The sequence below is a fragment of the Copadichromis virginalis genome, linkage group LG22 (genome assembly GCF_057382275.1).
Source record: "Copadichromis virginalis isolate Kocher_CV1m ecotype Utaka linkage group LG22, C_Virginalis_male_GT1.1, whole genome shotgun sequence".
NCBI classification, from domain to species: domain Eukaryota; kingdom Metazoa; phylum Chordata; class Actinopteri; order Cichliformes; family Cichlidae; genus Copadichromis; species Copadichromis virginalis.
The window spans coordinates 5,909,000-5,928,012 of record NC_140638.1 but is presented as its reverse complement, the minus strand read 5'-3'; the positions used below and the strand labels follow the sequence as shown (position 1 = coordinate 5,928,012).

Here is a 19,013-nt window from a genome sequence, read left to right as displayed (position 1 = left end):
ACTGACCAACCTCCTTAGAGAAACTGTCTGGGCCTTAACAGAAAAGTGCAACTGTGTGTCATCTGAATAGCAATGGTAGGAGACTCTATCAAAACCAGAAACCTAGGGGTAACAAATAAACAGAACAGGTCCAGGGATTGACCCCCTGGGGGACTCAACATACAATATACATCGATTTATATGATTTCTAAATGATCTGTTTGATAAATTATCTGTTGATAAAAGTAGCATCAGCAACATTATCAAAGGCTGCTGATAGTTGAGCAGGTCTAAAATCTAATGTTCACCCTCATCTGAACGCGTTAGAATAACAGTAATTTTCCATAAAACTGTTTCAGTGCTGTTGTTTTGTCTGTAAACTGATTGGAATTTATCAAAGATGTTGTTTCCTTCAGTGAGCTGAAGGAGCCAATGAGCAACAACTTTCTCTGAGATTTTAAACATGAGTTTGGTAATTGACCTGCAATTATCTAAAACTTTGTGATCTAAGGAGGAAAGATGTTGGCTATTTATGCTGGCTGGAAAGCAGCCAGATAAGCATTGTTACTTTATAACAAAGAGAAGGCACGGGAAGATGACAGGTCAAACATTTTCAATGAATTTAGGATAGTTAATGTCCAGTGGGCAGGAAGAAAAACATATGTGTGAGAATATATAAAAAAGATTTGTTGTAAAAATCAGTTTAAACTTGGACAACAGACCTGGGTGAGAAACTCGGGCCAGTTGACAGGGTACAGACTTGAACTACAACCTGATACTGTTGATTTCATCATTAAAGAAATGCAGATTTTGTCATAATCATAAGAAGATGACAGAAGACAGCAAACTGAGAAGGAATCTCCTATGGTTTCAAACAAGAACCCTGGACTATGTTTATTATAGTTAATTAGCTAATTAGCAAAATAAGATGTTCTCACACTCATGAGTTGGATGAGCGTGATTAGTAACTCCTTCGTGTGGAGGTAGTGAACGTGGAGATTCATTCTGCACTGTCTTCTGTGGAGACTGATGTGATCACTGATTCAAGGGGAAGAACTGATCTGACTTTTAACTGTGCTATCCTATCCAGAACTAATGAACAAACACTATTAAACCAACGAACTAAGTCACTGATATCTGAAAAAAATGGTTGTGGATACAGTCATAATAGAAAGGAGAGCAGGAAATCTAGCTGCCCAGTGCTCATTAAAGATATAAAACTAAACAAATTTGTCAAAAATGACAACGTATGCAAAACGTATGCAAATATTATAGATAAACCAAGCGTGAAAACCTTATCCACTGATAGAAGTGTGGCCATGGTTATGTGTGGGCTCAGTAACACTGCACTGAATTAAAAAATGTTAAGGAATTCTGTGGCAGCGCAGTTAGAGAGATCACTGATATGTAAATTAAAGTCACCTACCAAAATTATTTATAAATTTAATATCTCCAGATGAGAGAAGATTCACGCAGCAAAGCATTGCAGGATGTGGGAGGTAAAGGGAGTAAATTACAATACAACATAAACCGACAGTGAGTGGAACACAGTTTAGGTATAAATACGCCTTTTTGGCTCCCCTGTTCAGCTGTAATACTTTCTTAGTGTTGACCTACTGAACTGCGTGCAGCACAATGAAGCTCAGCTGACTGAAACACAGGCTGTTACTGGTGCAGCTCAGTGCTGAGGGTGAACAAGCCTAACTTTCGATTTCGAGTTTATCAGGGAAAACATGGCGTCCGTCTAAAACCTGACTGCAGAAATCGTTTGGTAAATCAAAGCAAAAGAAGAGTAGCAAAAATAGAAGTTGAAGCATAAACGAAGGCTTTCTAAAACGTAAAAAAGTGAAATAAAACCGGAGCTGCTCGACCAAACGCTTCGGTTTACGTGAGGAATCAGACTGCTGTCGGTGTGTAGTTATCTCTGCAGCAGCATGTTGGAAGAAGCAGCACCAGAATGGTTGTCAGAGGAGGTGAAAACAGGAGTAAGTAGAAAGTTTTATGTCTTTTATAGGTTTGGTGGACTGTTGATGTGCGCAGTGCTGCGCTCTTTCTTATTTCGTGGGTTAAAGGCGAACATTACAGCTGCGTATTAAGCGGAAGTAATTCTGAATATTGTTTTTTTCCTGTTTTATTCGCAGACAACCATTATTGGCATAGAGTATGATGGTGGGGTCGTGTTGGGGTCTGATTCCCGAGTGTCTGCTGGGTAAGTCGTGCCCGCGCAAACGTGCGCGTTCGCCGTGTGACCGTTTCTGCCTGGATAACAGTTCCTCCTATTTTAACATATTCACCCTTCAATGTGAATCTCTCCCTTCATCCTCCACACAGAGAGACGGTGGTGAACAGGGTGATGAACAAACTGTCTCCCCTCCATGATAAGATCTACTGTGCTCTGTCAGGATCTGCAGCAGATGCTCAGACCATGGCTGAGATAGTCAACTACCAGCTGGATGTGCACAGGTAAATGCACAAAGTACTGAAAAAAGGCTGATACACTGTGATCCTTTCATAAGTAAGGTTATAATTTAATAGTAAGATTGTAAAAAAGCTTAAAGTCTGATTAAGCTTGTTTGCATCCAGTCCTAACCGTAACCCAGAATGTTGGGATGCTGTGTAAAATCTAAATGAAAAAACATTATGAATGATTCACAAGTCTGATAAACCACTATGTTATTCACTATAGAGTGTATAAAAACATCACACAATTGAAGTGAGGAAGTAAACTATTTAAAAATATATTATCTCATTTCACATTTCTATGGCTGCAGAACATATGAAAAAAACATAGGGCCAAGTTTACCACTGTGTAGTTACCCCTCTTATTTTACCAACAGTCTGTAAGCATCTGGCATATGAAGAGAGCACCTGCTGAACTTTTGAGAGAGTAGTATTGTCCCATTCTTCTGTGGTAGAGCATTTTAGCTAGACTGGACTGCATGCAGGTCAGTTCAGCATCCAGACTCTTCTACTACGAGTCACGCGTTTGTTATAGCTTCAGTATGTGGTTCAGCATTGTCTTGCTGAGATATGCAAAGTCTTGCCTGACAAAGATGTGGTCTGCGTGGGAGCATATATTCCTCTAAAATCTGTGTATACGTTTCATCATCAACTGTGGCTGTAGCGGTTGTAGCTCAGTAGATAGAGCAGGTCAATAACTAATCGGAAGGTTGGTGGTTCGTTGGTGGTTCCTGTAGTATCAGGTAAATGAGAAGAGGTAGGAGCGTTTGTGGTGGGTTGTTGTTGGGAGGGGGATTAAAAATAATAAAGGATACTCACTGGAGTAATGGTGGGTGTTGTGTGTCTGTGAGTTATGCCTCCAGTTAGATAACACCCACAACCTCTAATAATGGAACAGTTCCTGCCTCCCCCAGTCTGCATGGCAAGTATCCTTCAGCAAGATACTAACCCCAAATTGCTCTCCGATGATTCCATCAGAGTATGTATGTGTATGAACGTTTAAATTGAAAGCACTTAAAGTATAGAAGAAAGTGCTTGTGTGATGGGTGAATGTAGCAAGTTGTATAAAGTGCTTTGAGTGCTCCAGGACAGTAGAAAAGCACTATATACGAATCAGTCCATTACAGTGCCTTTTCAAATGTGCAAGCTGCCAACGCCACAGGCACCATATCATCAGAGGGTCAGACTTTCGAACTAAGCCAGTAATAAGCCAGATGGTCCCTTTCCTAGTCCGCAGGTACCAGTGTCCATGTTTTCCCAAGAGAATTTCAAATTGTGATTCATCTGACCAGAGAGCAGTTTTCAACAATTCCTCAGTCCATTTAAAATGATCCTTGGTCCAGAGAAGATGGCGGCGTTTCTGGCTCATGTTCACATAGGGCTTCTTCTTTGGGTGACAGAGCTTTCACCTGTGTTTCTGGATAGCACTGTGAACTGCTTGCTCAAAGACAGTGATTTTTGGAAGTGTTCCTAAGCCCATGAAGTGAGTTTGATGACAGAATCATGCCTGTTTTTAATGCAGTGCCACCTGAGGGCCCAAAGATCACAGGTATCCAGTACTGATTTTCAGCCTTGGCCCTTGCACACAGAGATTTCTGCAGACTGACTTTTTTTTGATGATATTATGAACTGTAGCTGATGAGATATTCAAAGTCTTGAATTTTACATTTAGGAAAATTATTTTGAAATTTGTAAAAAATAGTCAGCACTTTTGTTTTTGCTGATTGCTGAACGTATGCCCAACTTTACGTCTGAGTAACTCTGCCTCTAAAACATGTTTTTTTTGTAGCCAATCAAGTTACTGACTTGTTGCCAGTTTACGTTATTAGCTGTAAAATGTTCCTCTTGCTTTTTCTTTTTAGTACTACTTACTTTTCCAGCCTATTTTTGACCCCATCCCAAACTTTAGCTCATTTTGAATTTGTTACTGCCATCAAATTCAAAATGAGCTAATATTTTTCATTAAACAGTAAACTGGCTTAAACTTTTAGTGTATTTTATAGGTTCTATTGTGAGTAAAATATGACTATGAGATTTTTAAACCATTGCTGTCTGATTGTATTTACATTTTACAATGCACAACAACTTTATTGGAATTGGGGATTTATAAGCTTATTAAAAATTAACAAGTTTAAATCTATCTCTCAATATTTTTTAACTCTAAATACCTTTAGTTGAGTCACCTACATTCCAGTAAATGTTTTGGAACATTTTTTTTCTGGTTTCTTTATTGTTCAAACTAAAATGGTATTCAGAGTAAAAGTCTAGATATTATTGTGAAAAAAATGATAAATGCTAACACTGAGTATACTATTTTCCTAATGAATATCTTCAAACTTTTTATGCTGAATATTTCTTAGAATTTAGCCTATTAGAGCGTGTAAAGGTCTGCCTGAAAAAAGGAAAATAAAATATATCATATTACCACATGTTGGTATTGTGTATAGGAATCTGTCAGGCTTAATAATGTCAGGCTCCATTCAGTGCATCTAAATACATGCAGACACTTGCAAAACACGTGAGACCATACACTGAAACATTTAGAACTAAGACTTGGTAATTATCTAATTAATATTTAGAAATTGTACTTATCCTTCCTTATAATATTGTACATGGGATTTCCAGCTTTGGACCAACAGAGTTCTGTCATCGTCCTGAGTCTTTAACCCAGTATTTTTGTTTTCAATTTGTGATTCAGTCTTATGGAATTAAGAGATGTTCAGGTTCTAGTTCTGTATTACTACTCTGTCTTGAGTTCAGTATTTCTTAGTGCCTCTGGGTATTTTGAGTTCTTGGTTTTTTATGCTAATATCCTTTTTCGTGTCCTGTCCTGTCTCATTGTGTCAACTGTGTCGCCATGTTTGTTTACCTTCTGTGCCCCATGTCTGTCCGGCTCACTGTGTTCTGTGTCCGTTACTGTCTGGTTTTCTTGTCTTGCCAAATTTCTGTCTTTAGTTCTAATCTCTGTTTTTACCAGTTGCTATTCCTATTATCATATCGTGGTTAGTCTGTGTCTTTATCTCCAGGGTCTGTGTGAAGTCCACGTGTCTAAGTCTGGTCTCACTGTGCTTTATTTCCTGTTTTATTTTGATAGTCTTCTGTCTCGTGTATGTAATGTTCAGTTTGCTTTCTCGTGTATTTTCATAAAGTATGTATTATTATGTCTTCTTCTGTCAGTATCGAGGTTGGTGAGGACCCTCAGGTTCGCTCAGCTGCCACTCTGGTGAGGAACATCTCATACAAATACAGAGAGGAGCTGTCAGCACATCTGATTGTTGCCGGCTGGGACAGAAGAAATGGAGGGCAGGTCAGTAATCACATGTTGGTGGTTACACTTTGAAAGGAACAAATAGAGCCTTTAAAACAAAGGTGTCAAACTCCAGTCCTCCAGGGGCGCTGTCCTGAAACTTTTCCATGTTTCCCTGCTGCAACACATCTGAATAAAATTAGTAGGTCATTAGCAAGACTATAGAACTTGAGTGCATGCTGAGTTACAAAGTCAGCCATTTGATTCATGTTAGAGCAGCTCATAACTGAACATGGCGCAATAAAAGTACTTCTAGAAGTACATTTTTCCAAACACTTCATTTTAATTTACTTGAGTAGGGTTAGGGGTTGCCACCTCAGCATGCACTCAAGTTCTATAGAGTCTTGCTTATGACCTATTAATTTTATTAAGGTGTTTTTGCAGCAGGGAGATTCAGGACACCGGCTCTTGAGGACTGGAGTTTGACACCCCTGCTTTAAAAGATCACTGGGAAAAGTTTCATTAATACATTTGTGGTTCAGCAACATCTGCTGCTTGTTGCTAGGAGCTTTGAATAAGATGCCTTAATGAGCCAACACACTTGATGTTATTACAGGTATCATCCATATAAATGACATTGCTCCTGTGCCCTTTGAACTCCAGGTGTTTGCAACTATGAAAGGGCTCCTGACACGTCAACCGTTTGCAGTCGGCGGCTCCGGCAGCTCGTATGTTTACGGGTTTGTTGATGCTGAGTATCGCAGAGGCATGAACAAGCAGGAGTGCCAGCAGTTTGTTGTCAACAGTAAGATTTTTTCTTTTGTTTTTTTCTACAGGGCTTCTGATGATTTGATGCTCAGGGGAAACCAGACAGTTGATGTTTCTTATACTGACAGCTCACAACACCTACTCTATTATGTCATGTTACAGCTAGTAAATATTGTAATAACTTGCATTGTAAAAATAATATTGTGTTGTTCATTTCCCTTTCTCGTAGCTCTTTCTTTGGCAATGAACCGTGATGGCTCCAGCGGCGGCGTGGCTTACATCGTCACCATCGATGAACACGGCACAGAGGAGAAAGTGATTCTAGGAAATCAGTTACCCACCTTCTTTGACCAATAACACATTAGTTGTCTTCACAGAAGCTGTGGCTCACAGTTTTGGCACAACTGTCAATTAACTCAGCCTGTGATGAAACTATTAAGGAGCGGTATATCTTTAATAACAAGTTGCTGCATATCTCACTAATATCCAAAGGTATTTCAAGTTTATATCAACAAACCTTTATGTTAATAAAACCCTGTCTTTACAGTTGATTACATTTTTGTTTCATCAAATGAAATAAAATTGAAAAATAAGTTTTGCATTAAATGATGTTTGATTTCTCTGCAAAATACAAATACATTACACTGCTGCTTTTGTTACTCTTCATCATTAAGGGCAACCTTAGCCTCTTAAACTTACTAAAGATTAATTATTTGAATCTTTTAATGCAATAAATGGGTAATATTTGGAAAATATTCAGAGTCCCTGATGTTCCATAGCTCTACAGGGTTAACACAAGAAGAATCCTTGGTTCAAACCTGAGTGGGAATTTTGTCATGAATGCATCTGGAATAAAAATATGTGCCAAATCAAATATGTGAATCTATCTGCATGTGTTGACCACTTGTAAATAAGGGAGTGGCTGAAACCCCGGATGTTCCTGAAGCCTCAATATAAGTAACAGAGAAATGTTACCATCTTTTATGAGAGGCCTCTGGTCAGAGAAACAATTCTCCAAAAACAAATCAGATTTTCTTCATTTCACTCGACAGTAAAAATCTTTAAAGGCTGCTTTATGGTCTAAGGAAACATTAACCTTTGTAACATTCAGTGTCTCATACACTGAATGTTACAGTTGCAAGTTTAATCCAGGACAATGTCGGTTGTTAGTTTGCATGTGCAGTAAAAAAAAAAAAAAAGAACTTCATATAAGGGATATTAAGAAACAGTCCTGCACTGTCCTGCTTCAGTTGGTGTTGCTTTCTGCATTTTGGATTTAAGGGAAACTCCTCATCCTGTGAGAAAATGAAACTGAAAGTAAATAAACCTAAAACTGTGGTCCTGCGACACAGCAGGTCATTTGAGGACGAGTGTTGCCGAAAAATGGCAGCGATCACAGCAACAACAATGCGCCAAGTCGTTGCTTTTACTTTATCACTTTCTGTCGACCTTTTGTTGTTTTACGCGTCAGGATTTGCGGTGTTTCACAGCGTCTTTGGACACTTTACGCGTCTCTGGCTCTGTGCGGCTCTCCGCTGGTTGGCTCTTATCGGCGTCTGCCTGCTCACACTCGGGGTTCCCAAAGCGCTGCTGATTCGGTTTATAACTGCACACAGTCTGCTCCCCGCGGTGTTTGAGACCGGGACCAACGCGCTTTACAGAGAGGAGAGCGAGTGCGGCCAGCTGGGAGATGTACGCTGCTGGCTCATGTTCAGCGGAGCTTCGCTCGCTGCTGCGCTGTTTTGGGAGATCACCATCCCGGACACCGACGAAGAGGCCGAAGGCAAAGAGCAGAAACAAAAGTCGAGAGAGCTTTTCATGAGAGTCGTCCGACTGTTCAGACCAGACTATCCCCTGCTGTTTGGAGGACTTGTGTTCCTGTCGCTGGCTGTCATCTGTAAGTAGATAAGTGATATTTCAGCTCTAACAAAGGTGATGCTAAGATAATAAGACTGATGGGTCTGAACACAGAAAAGAACGTTGTGGCTGTAGCTCAGGTGGAAGAGCGGATCAGCCACTAACCAGAAGGTCGGTGGTTCGATCCCAGGCTGCTCCAGTCTGCATGCCAAATATCCTTGGGCAAGATACTAACTCCATGTTGCTCTCCGATGCATCCATCGGAGAATGAATGTTAGATACTTAAGCTTAGAAGTGCTTGTGTGATTGAATGAATGATACATGATTTACCAATGTTAAACACTAGGAAACTTTATTATTGTACATATTTTAAAATAGTATGGTCAATATGGGAGATGTTATCCTCTGAAGAGCTACGATTCTGTTTTTGGAACTAAATTTATTCTGATAACAATGATGGTGGTTTATTTTATTTGGGATTTTTATTTGTGCATCTCTTCTCAGGTGAGATGTTCATCCCTTTCTACACTGGGAGAGTCATTGACATCCTTGGAAGTAATTACCAGGAGAATGACTTCCTGTCTGCTCTCCTCTTCATGGGCCTTTACTCTCTGGGAGGGTAAGAGGCAGACAGTGTATTTTCTTCAGGTTTATTCTGTCAATCAAATGTAATATATAACTGACTTTTCCCCCCAATTTATTGATGGTTTGATTAGTTCTGTCAGTGCTGGCTGCAGAGGGGGTCTTTTAATTTGTGCCATCAGCTCCTACACATGCAGAATCAAAGTTAAGCTGTTCGGGGCTTTGACTCAACAGGAAATCGGATTCTTTGAGACCATAAAGACAGGTAAGGCTGTCATGTGCGCACAAAGGACAGAATAAGTAAAGAAGAAATTAAAATGACGAGGCCAAGGAAGGACAGAATGACTTCAGTAAAGGCTTTTATTAATTTTCCATGCAGGTGAAATCACATCCAGGCTGTCTAAAGACACTAACCTGATGGGAAGAACAGTGTGTCTGAATGCCAACGTACTGCTGAGGACTTTCCTTAAAACACTGGGCATAATCTCTCTAATGTTGAACCTCTCATGGAAGCTCACATTCCTGGTACTGATGGAGACTCCCATCACTGGCCTCTTACAGAACATGTATGACACACACTACCAGGTAAAAGCAGGTTTAAAGAGACAATAAACTGATACCGAATCCACATAGTCATAAGTGTGTGATGCCATGGAAGTAACCTTAATTAAAATAAAACAAATGTGAGTGATTTACAAAGGTTTACAGTAAATTTGTTTCCTTCTCCTTTATGCTTTCCTCAGAGGTTGACCCTGGCTATGCAGGACTCCATGGCTTTAGCAAATGAATCTGCAAATGAGGTAGTGTCTGGAATCCGAGTAGTACGAAGCTTTAACACAGAAAAGCATGAAATCTGCCGCTATGGTGACCGCTTGATGGTCACACACACCATCAAAACTCGCCGGGACACTGTTAGGGCTGTTTACCTGCTTGCACGAAGGGTAAGATGTTTGTCTTTTGTGTCTTTTAGAGAACAGGGTGTGTTTGTACAAATTGTTGTGTATTGCCGTATTCAGCAGCATTGGTGTGTGTGTCTATACAGCTGACAGGGTTGGCCATGCAGGTCTTTGTGTTATACTATGGACGGCTTTTCATCCAGAAGGGACAGATGACCACAGGGAACCTGGTTTCCTTCATCCTCTATCACTCAGATCTTGGAGACAACATCAGGGTATCCCATAATGCTTTCTGTTATGTTATCATTCAGGACTTGTGATTACAAACTTTCAGGTGAATTAGCCTGCAGCATCAAAATTGAAGTTTCTGAGCTCCAAAAATTCCAAAATCACAAAATAACTGGAGACAATTTTTTGCTGGAACATAAAACCTAAATGCTGCCTCACCAGGTTTTTAACTCATCCTCAGCACAGGCAGAAGAACGGTGTCAGATGACTGACAAAGTGTTGATGGTTCAAAGCTTTTACACCATTTTTCACTATTTTAAGTATTTGATTGCAAAATATTATATCATATGCAATATTGAACATACATGCATCTCTGTTATTATTATTAAGTGATCCATTTACCAAAGACTGTCATCTCTCAGACGCTCACCTTCATCTTTGGTGACATGCTGAACTCAGTGGGGGCTGCTAGGAAAGTGTTCGAATACCTGGACCGAAAGGCTCTGGTCAGCACAGACGGCAAACTCCAACCTGATCAGCTGAGAGGACACATCAGCTTCAAGAGTCTCAACTTCACCTATCCTGCAAACCCCAACAAAACAGTGCTGCAGGTGAGAATGCAATACAGGCGGGTTGGTTAATGTGGGTGTGATTGTCCTATCCATTTATTCTGTTAGAATAACCACATTTATAACGTGTTTCAGGACTTTTCATTGGAGCTGAAGCCTGGTCAGATGATGGCACTGGTGGGTCCATCTGGAGAAGGAAAAAGTACCTGCGTGAGTCTGCTGGAGCGTTTCTACGAGCCTCAGCAGGGAGAAATCCTGCTGGATGAAGAACCGCTAAAATCCTATGATCACCAGTTCCTCCACAAGAAGGTGATTCATCATGAATCCTGATGCTTTTTGAAAGCTTCCGTCTCCTGTCTGTTTTTAAAATGTCTATTTATTCAAATATACTAAAACACATGATTTTTAGATCATTATATTAATAATCTGTCTCTGTAAGAAAGTTGTCTCATTCTACATGTATAATGTGCTATGTGTGTTTAACAGATCTCTGTGGTGAACCAGGAGCCTGTGCTCTTCTCTGGCACCATCAGACAAAACATTGAATACGGGCTTAAAGGCTGCTCATTGGATGAAATCAAGGACGCAGCAATGAAAGCCAACGCCCACGACTTCATCATGCAGCTTGAGAAAGGCTACGATACAGGTACAGAGTTTAAACTTCCTCTCAGGCTGTTTTTCATGGCTGCATGCAGACCTGCTTTGCATGAAGTTCTTCATCACTGGGACATCAGAACATTGTAGATTCACTCTGTATTATAAGATATGAATATGTTTGCATTAAAACTTAATCTGTGACTTTATGTCCGTTTTTCAGAGGTGGGTGAAGGTGGAGGTCAGTTAGCTAAAAGTGAGAGGCAGCGCATCGCCATCGCTCGGGCTCTCGTCAGACGGCCTCAGGTCCTCATTCTGGATGAAATCACCAGCTCTCTGGATACTGAGAATGAAAATAAAGTATGTTGCACATTTGAAGGTCTCGCCAGCAGCCAGCAGCTTCTAGGTTTACGTTTCAAAGATGGACTCAAAAATTGAAAGTTTAATGTGCTTTTAACCCCTACATGATGAATAGTCAACTAAACTCAAACACTTATGACTACATGTTGTAACTTTAATACTACAAAAGTCACAAACAGTCTTCAGTCTTCTGCAGGCGACTAAATCAGAGAGCATTTTGATTATCTGCTCATTGGTCTTGCATGTTTGAAAGAAACCCATCATAAACATGTATTTATTTCATAACAAAACATTTATTTAACAGAACATGCTGTGAAATATTCTTATTTTTCTGTTATATTAACTAATGTTATAAAAATTAATTTCTTTTAAAATGTCCTACTAATAGGAACTGTTTTTTGTTGTTTGTTGTCTGTGCTTTCAAATAGAAAAGATAATTCACGAGGTTTATAACTAATAATATATTTTCTCCTTCTGCCTCTGCACAGATTCAGCAGTCCCTCGCTAGCATCCCCAACCAGACCCTCCTGGTGATCGCTCACAGGCTGAAGACCATCGAGAACGCAGATCAGATCGTTGTTGTAAGTGGTGGAAAAGTTGAAGAGCGAGGGACTCACAGGGAGCTGATGGACATGAAGGGAAGCTACTACAAACTGAAAGAGGAGCTCTTCACTGAAGGAAACTCACCACAGTGAGAAACCACTGAGTCTGTGCTGAAGCTCGATGTCCTGAGATCATTGATGTATAAAACTCTGCTGCAAACAGATGTGTGAGAACGAGCCGGAGGTTATGTAAATATTGAATATATGTTGTTTTGTATATATTTGGTAATAAACCTTTGATTAAATTATACATATGTTTGATTTTTTTTCTTAAATATGTATCTTCATGATATAATCTTGTTCCATTTCCTGGCTTTTGATAAAGGTGAATAAATGTTTAACACATCAAACGTATGAAGCCATAAACCTTCATTTATCGTTAATCAGAGAGATCAAAGGTTACTTTATTTCCCTCCAAAAACATCATAGAAAATTAATCACAGACTCATCTAAATGTGCTGGATTGTTTTCCCATATTTACTTAAAAAACCTTTCACTGGACATTTAATGGCTTCGGCCATTTGATAAATTTTTCCCAATGAAGGAAAAACTGAGATGGTCACATTTTCAAAATGCCACAAAATCGGTGCAGCTGAAATTAAAATAATAGTAACCTGTTACGTTACTGTGACGGGAAAAACAATTAAAAAATAATAAGTAATTGTACTAAACACCCAAATTACATTAATACTCATGCTTGTAGTAATCTAAAGGTTTCTGTGATTACATATCGGTGCCTCCCCTGTTCATTGTGTCTCTGGTATCTCTGCTTTTGAAGGATCTAACTGCATTTTTTGCCCAGAATGAAAATGAAAGAATTTTAGATACATGCCATCAAATCTAAGCGAGGGTTGGGTTTTATTGTTCGAGCTGATGGAAACTCCCCGAGTGTCAGAGCTGTTTTTACTGGCAGGGAAGTTTCTGGAAAGTTGCCTGATGCCATAAACACAAAACACAGCAAAACACCCCCCCTATCGACAAAGATCAGGCTCACCTGAACCAACCTGTCGCCATTTGGTCATCAGTCTGTGAATCCACAAAATGGCGGCTGAGGTCAGGTGACTCAAACGGGGTCAGAATTTGTTTCTTTTGATCATTAATGAACTTTAAAACTTAACCAGCGCTGTGACTTTAAAGTTTTATGAACATGTTGTATTTGTACTGCAGCCCACAGCTAAATGTGTTCTGAAACCTTGTTAACACTGCATTTATAAAAGATGACATGAAAACTCAAACGATGGAAACATCACTGCTGTGTCTGCTAACGACAGGACATTTAAAACAAGTTTAATCATCTTCATTTTTAGCTCGTTTTGGTGCCATATTTTCCCCTAACATTAGATTAACTTATTTTCATTAGCGGGGGGTAATATTCTTGTTCAGGAGTGACATTTGGTCTTTTATTTTCACCTAAAACTCCGCGTCACAGTCCATCTGAAAACAAAGACTTTTCTTCGATGGTTAAACTCTGATAGTTTGGAGTTCCCAGGTTTCTGCTGCAGGTGTGACTCATTGCTAAACTTGGCTGTTTCCCATCCACAATCCTGCACCGCCTGCAGGTTAGGAAGGCAGGAGGGCACAAACTCCCATCCGCCATCTTAGGCCGACACTGAACACTGAGTCACAAAATGGCTGACGAGTGCAAATAAAGTTAGACACTCAGTAAAATGACAGACGATTCCCCTCATAGCGTTGGCATAAAACCAAAGAGTTGTGTGTTTGGTGGAGACTCAATGTGCACCTATAAATATGTTTATGCAGCATATACACGTGTGTGTTTCTGTGCGTGTTTGCGCCTCGAAGCTTTTGCCTAATCACGTCAGCACCACATCGCTGCACCACATCACCGAGGTGGAAAGTCCCCGCTCTTCATGCTTTCACTTTCTTTTTATTTGATAATGCTTTTTATTCTGTGCCAAACTTATCCAAACCACAGACACGCCCAAAGTCTTGTGACCAAAAACATTATGTCTGCGAGTCTCTTTTTTAAAAACAATACATACACCAACAAATTATTATCGACATTAAATTGAACGATATCGATCATGTAGCTACAGAGGATCGCTCTAAAGGTAGAAATTTCCTCCTGGTGTTTATGTGGATGTTACTTTGGCACGCACCACCCGCTGAAACACTGCTGCAGACCGAGTGTAACTGGTTTTATTTTTGCTTTGTGCTATGAAGGCTGACGAGGTTTAATCTGACACAGACAATGATGTCACTTTTCTGGAAGATGCATCTAAGAGAAATATAAAAACTGTTAAAATGTGCACTAACAGCAGCGCCCCTCCACGCATCGAAAATGTGAACTGAAGCACAAACTCACAGATCCCAGTCTGAGCAAGGAGTCAGATCCACAGAGGGTCGACCTGCAGACCCACCCAGACCCAAAGCCTCCATCGCCAATGTCCAGACACAGCAGGACACCTGCAGAGCTCCTGTCTCCACCCATGCCCTGATGCTTCACAGCTGCACATTATTGCATATTCTTAATTATAATCATTATTCCAAGTGAATCTGTTTGTTTATTCCAGTACAAAAACACCAATCAATCATTTATCCAACTAAACTGATCGTGTAGTTACAGAGCTTTGTTCTGCAGGAAAATATTGTGTTTGCAGGAACTGGTGCATTGGTTTGGCAACAATAACAGACAGCTATCAGGCGCCATTTATGATCCTGGTGATTGATTTTATTATAATGAATAGAAAAAAAAATGTTTGAAAATCACATTTAACAGACATAGTTTGATGAACCCAAACTGAGTTTGACGTTTGGTGGATTTGTCACCTGACAGGTTGTATTTGTGTTTGATTCTATATTTGATATTATTTAATCCAGTCTGCAGGCCAAACAACTAAAACTGAACTACATGGATGTTTTTCTGTGTTGACTCTGCTGAGTCATCCTCACAGACTGGACTCAGTATAACATTACACTCACTTCTCTCTAAATCAAATGCATCAAATCAGCCGATGCAGCACGACGCGCAACAGAATGACACCAATGCAGCTTTATGTCATCACGTGTTGCTTGAAACATGAGAACGTGAGATTGAACAAAGCAGAAATGAGCAGAAAAGGATTAGAAGAGACATGAGGAGCGTGCTGCTGTATTAAACCTGAAAAACTTCACTGATCTTAGAGAAATAAGGTGATTCTTGACAATTATTTTGATCTACAGTTTTTCCTGCAGTAATAACAGCTGCATATCTTCACTGTGGGGTATTGTATATTGTTTTACTGTCAGGTAAACCTCCCCCAGTCTTCTGTGAATCCCCCAAATTCCCCAGATGATCGCAGGAGTTGCAACATTTAAGGCAGGACATTTGTAAGATTACAGTCGAGAAGTCGTTTCCCAGCTTGATAGCAATGAAATCTCCAATCAAATACATGCTGTGTCATGCGGTCAGCTGGGGGAAGTCCCGGCAAAAATACTGAAGCACTGATCTGAGATCTGCTGTTGAGTCCAGAGAAAAAAACAGAACACATGACCTGGATCTGTGATACAGGCAGAGTAAGAGCGCCGCGCCTGGCTGTATCTGGCACTTTACCAGCAGCCATGTGACTTACTGTAAGTCAGTTTGGTAAAGTTCGGGACTCTCAGAGAGTTCAGCACTGAGAGGACTGACTGCAGATGACTGACATCTAGTGAGAGAAAAACAGCTGAACATGGAAAACAAACTGCTCTGACTCATAAACCACAACAAGTGGTTATAAGCAGCGCTGCCACGCTCCACACACCCGTCAAGGCTCTTTGTTATAAGATTTATTTTTCCCACGCGTGGGAAATTTCTTATTGTGTTATGATCAGTGACAACAGTGTGTGAATCCACAGCAGCTCACAGAAACCCAACAAAACCAGATCAAACAAGACAGAGAAAGCAACTTTTCCTGCTTATAACTATAATGTGATTTATGTGCGTGACTCACTTTACATATAGTTAAGCTCTCTATATGTCAGCAGCTCTACAGATAGACCCTCATTATGTTCTTGGACTCTGCGAGAGGCCTGACACAGAAGCTTTATTCAAAGGTCACACGAGGACAGGCAGACGCTCAGGATGTCGGGGCTGGTGGGAGGATTTACTTAAAAATAGAGCTGTGATAAAGAGCATTAGAAGACCAGCAGACCCCCAAAGTGCTGATCTGCAGAACTTTCACCAGAAAACCGAACATGTGACTTCCTGTAATTCAGCTGCTCAGCTGCACTCTGTCTGCCTTATATCTGGGCAAAATATTAAAATAATAGATATTTAGTTTCCCACTGAAAATATTGTATTAACACTGTTGTATTACTCAAACTCACACTTCTATTTGAAATTCTTACCAAACTGCCCAGAAACACCAGATAAAGACAAACTGGGACACCTGTGGACCAGTTAGATTGAGCTGATTCCAAAATCCACAGACTCCCGTTTTAAACTTTCTTCAAATTATTTCGTAACAAAAAATTTGCATTATAATAAACAGGATGCTGTTTTTAGTAGCAAATATTCTTATTCCAGCTTTTTATTATTACAAATAGATTCAACAATTTCTCTCCAACATTCCCGACCAGATCATTTTGTTGAGATCACAGGCTGAAGACCATCGAAACGCAGATCAGGTTGTTGCAGTTGGGAGCTGATGGACGTGAAGGGAAGCTACTGCAAACTGAAGCTTTTCTCTGAAAGAAACTCGCCACAGTAACAAACTGCTGAGTCTCTGCTGCGATCATTGTTCTGCACAACTGTGCAGCATAAAGCTGTGTGAGAATGCACTGGAGCTTATGTGAATATTTAATAAATGTTGTTTTGTATTTACTGCAATTACAGGTGAATAAATGATTGACACACATACAGGAAACACCATAAACCTTAATTTATGATCAGAGAGACCAAAGGTTGCTTTATTGGTACTTTATATCCCAAATAAAGATTAATAAACAGCATCAGAGATGAATCTAAACGTGTTATGGAATTATTTTTTATGCTTTGTGTCCCACATTTATTTAAAATAAAACCTTAAATACATTCACAGGACATTTAAATGACTGCGCAGTGAGAACAATGGATTTGGCTGAAAGGTGATCCTGTTTCTTTTACTGAAGTAAAAACCGATGGTGCCACTAAATGGGTGTGACTGTAGTTTGATGCAATGAATCAAAGAACGAAAGAAACTGATGAATGCCTTCATATCTAATGGAAAGTCCCTGACTATCAATGCTGTTTGTTTTTGGAAAACTACCAGATCTCCTCCCACAAACAGCACAACACCAACTCCCTCTGTCGACAAACATCAGCCTCAGTTTGACGAACACGTGTCGCCATTTTGTCACCGCTCCGTGCTTCCACAAAACGTCACCTCAGGTCACAGCCGGACATCAGTCAGTGTTTGTTTCTACTGAACGTTAATAAACTTTTATCATCTTTAAAGTTTAGCCAGCGTTGAAGACTTTATGAATGTGGTCTTCACAGCTAAAGACAAGCTTCTGAACAACACAGGTATATTTAATATATACCTGTAGACGGGTTTTGCTGCATTATTTTCCCCCAAAACTTTGGAGCTACTTATTCTCATTCGCTGAAGTGTAATAGTACTTAAACTCTGACAGCTGCCAGGTTTTGGGGCAGCATGACTCATTATTATATTTGGCTGCTTCCCATCAGCAGTCACGTACCGCCTGCGGGTTACGAAGACAGGCGGGCACAAAATTACAGACCGCCATCTTAGATTGACAATCAACACACATCCAGTCACAAAATGACCGACAACCATGTAAAGAATGATAGATACCTAGATTGATTACCACAAAAGAAAAGAGTCGTGTTTATACTCAAACCTGTGTGTAAATATTTTAACGTACGTGTTTTTGTGTGTATGTCTTCGTATGTACGTGTGTTTGCGTCTCGAAGCTTTTGCCTAATCACTGTAGCGCCATATCACCACACTTCAGAGGCGGGAACTCCCCGCTCTTCATGCTTTCACTTTCCTTTTTGTGTAATGCTTTTCATTCAGCGCCAAAACTGACCAAACTAAAAACACGCCCAAAGTCTTGTAACTGAAAACATGACGTTTGTGATTCTCTGTCACAGTTTGTGTTTTGTTTTTTGCAGTGCTTTACATCAAACAGCCACATAATTAATATCACTAAAGTGAATAATACTGATAATCTGATTTCAGAGCTTTGTTCTGCAGGTAAATATTTCCTGCTGGTGTTTATGCAGATGTTTCTTCGCCATGTTCCACCCACCGAAACGCTGCTGCAGACCGAGTGGAACAGGTTTTTACTCTGTGCAGTGAAGGCCTGATGTCTGATGACAAACACTGACATCATAAATTTTACTGAAACAAATATCTCAGAAAATCATGATGAAATATGAAAACACTCATGTTAAAATTTATGCACCTCCCCAATGGCAGCGTCCTCCACTGAACCCAGCACACTTCAAAGAAACGGACCTGATGGCGTTCACCTGACTCTCAAACTCACAGATCCCAGTCTGATCTGATGGATCAAGGTCAGATCATCTGAAGCCCACTGTGTAAACTCCAGGACCCAAAGGATCCAAACACTGCATGACACCCTCCACGGGTCCTGTTTCCATCCTCGATGGTTCACAGCTGGACCGTGTTAGGATCTGTTAGGGTGTGAGGATCCTAACATGGAGGATTTAAACTTCAAGTCACCAAGTGTGTGCTACACCATTTTCAGTCTTTAAAGTATTTCCTACCATGATATCGTTCATTTATTCTCCCAACAACTTTTCATAGTTTTCACAGGGTCGTGGAAAGTTCTTGCTTAATGCCCAAAGTGTCAATGCAGACAGAGCAGAGTAATTTCCTTTGGGCTAAAAATGACTGAAAGCCATGTTTGATGATATTTAAGC

The 19,013-nt window shown here is 40.1% G+C and overlaps 2 protein-coding genes across 2 annotated transcripts; both read left to right on the top strand.

Annotated features, from left to right (window-relative positions):
- The first annotated feature begins 1,651 nt into the window (after nucleotides 1-1,651).
- On the top strand, nucleotides 1,652-7,319 carry psmb9a (proteasome 20S subunit beta 9a). Its single transcript, XM_085446703.1, has 6 exons — nucleotides 1,652-1,964; nucleotides 2,121-2,188; nucleotides 2,311-2,442; nucleotides 5,617-5,746; nucleotides 6,350-6,491; nucleotides 6,684-7,319. The coding sequence occupies exons 1-6, from the start codon at nucleotides 1,914-1,916 to the stop codon at nucleotides 6,809-6,811; spliced, it is 651 nt and encodes a 216-aa protein (XP_085302829.1). The 5' UTR covers nucleotides 1,652-1,913; the 3' UTR covers nucleotides 6,812-7,319.
- A 477-nt stretch (nucleotides 7,320-7,796) lies between these two features.
- Nucleotides 7,797-12,392, top strand: tap2a (transporter associated with antigen processing, subunit type a). The gene is made up of 11 exons (XM_085446208.1): nucleotides 7,797-8,351; nucleotides 8,816-8,930; nucleotides 9,028-9,158; nucleotides 9,273-9,478; nucleotides 9,637-9,834; nucleotides 9,936-10,064; nucleotides 10,440-10,628; nucleotides 10,722-10,895; nucleotides 11,073-11,232; nucleotides 11,404-11,540; nucleotides 12,029-12,392. Exons 1-11 carry the CDS (start codon nucleotides 7,838-7,840, stop codon nucleotides 12,233-12,235), a joined length of 2,160 nt encoding a protein of 719 aa, XP_085302334.1. The 5' UTR covers nucleotides 7,797-7,837; the 3' UTR covers nucleotides 12,236-12,392.
- Nucleotides 12,393-19,013: the final 6,621 nt, after the last annotated feature.

Excerpts from the sequence above, each read along its gene's own strand:
- psmb9a (XM_085446703.1), top strand. The coding sequence starts at position 1,914 with ATGTTGGAAGAAGCAGCACCAGAATGGTTGTCAGAGGAGGTGAAAACA. Across the intron at positions 5,747-6,349 it reads ACAGAAGAAATGGAGGGCAG|GTGTTTGCAACTATGAAAGG; the intron begins GTCAGTAATCAC and ends TTTGAACTCCAG. Across the intron at positions 6,492-6,683 it reads CCAGCAGTTTGTTGTCAACA|CTCTTTCTTTGGCAATGAAC; the intron begins GTAAGATTTTTT and ends CCTTTCTCGTAG.
- tap2a (XM_085446208.1), top strand. The coding sequence starts at position 7,838 with ATGGCAGCGATCACAGCAACAACAATGCGCCAAGTCGTTGCTTTTACT. Across the intron at positions 8,352-8,815 it reads CCTGTCGCTGGCTGTCATCT|GTGAGATGTTCATCCCTTTC; the intron begins GTAAGTAGATAA and ends ATCTCTTCTCAG. Across the intron at positions 11,541-12,028 it reads ATACTGAGAATGAAAATAAA|ATTCAGCAGTCCCTCGCTAG; the intron begins GTATGTTGCACA and ends GCCTCTGCACAG.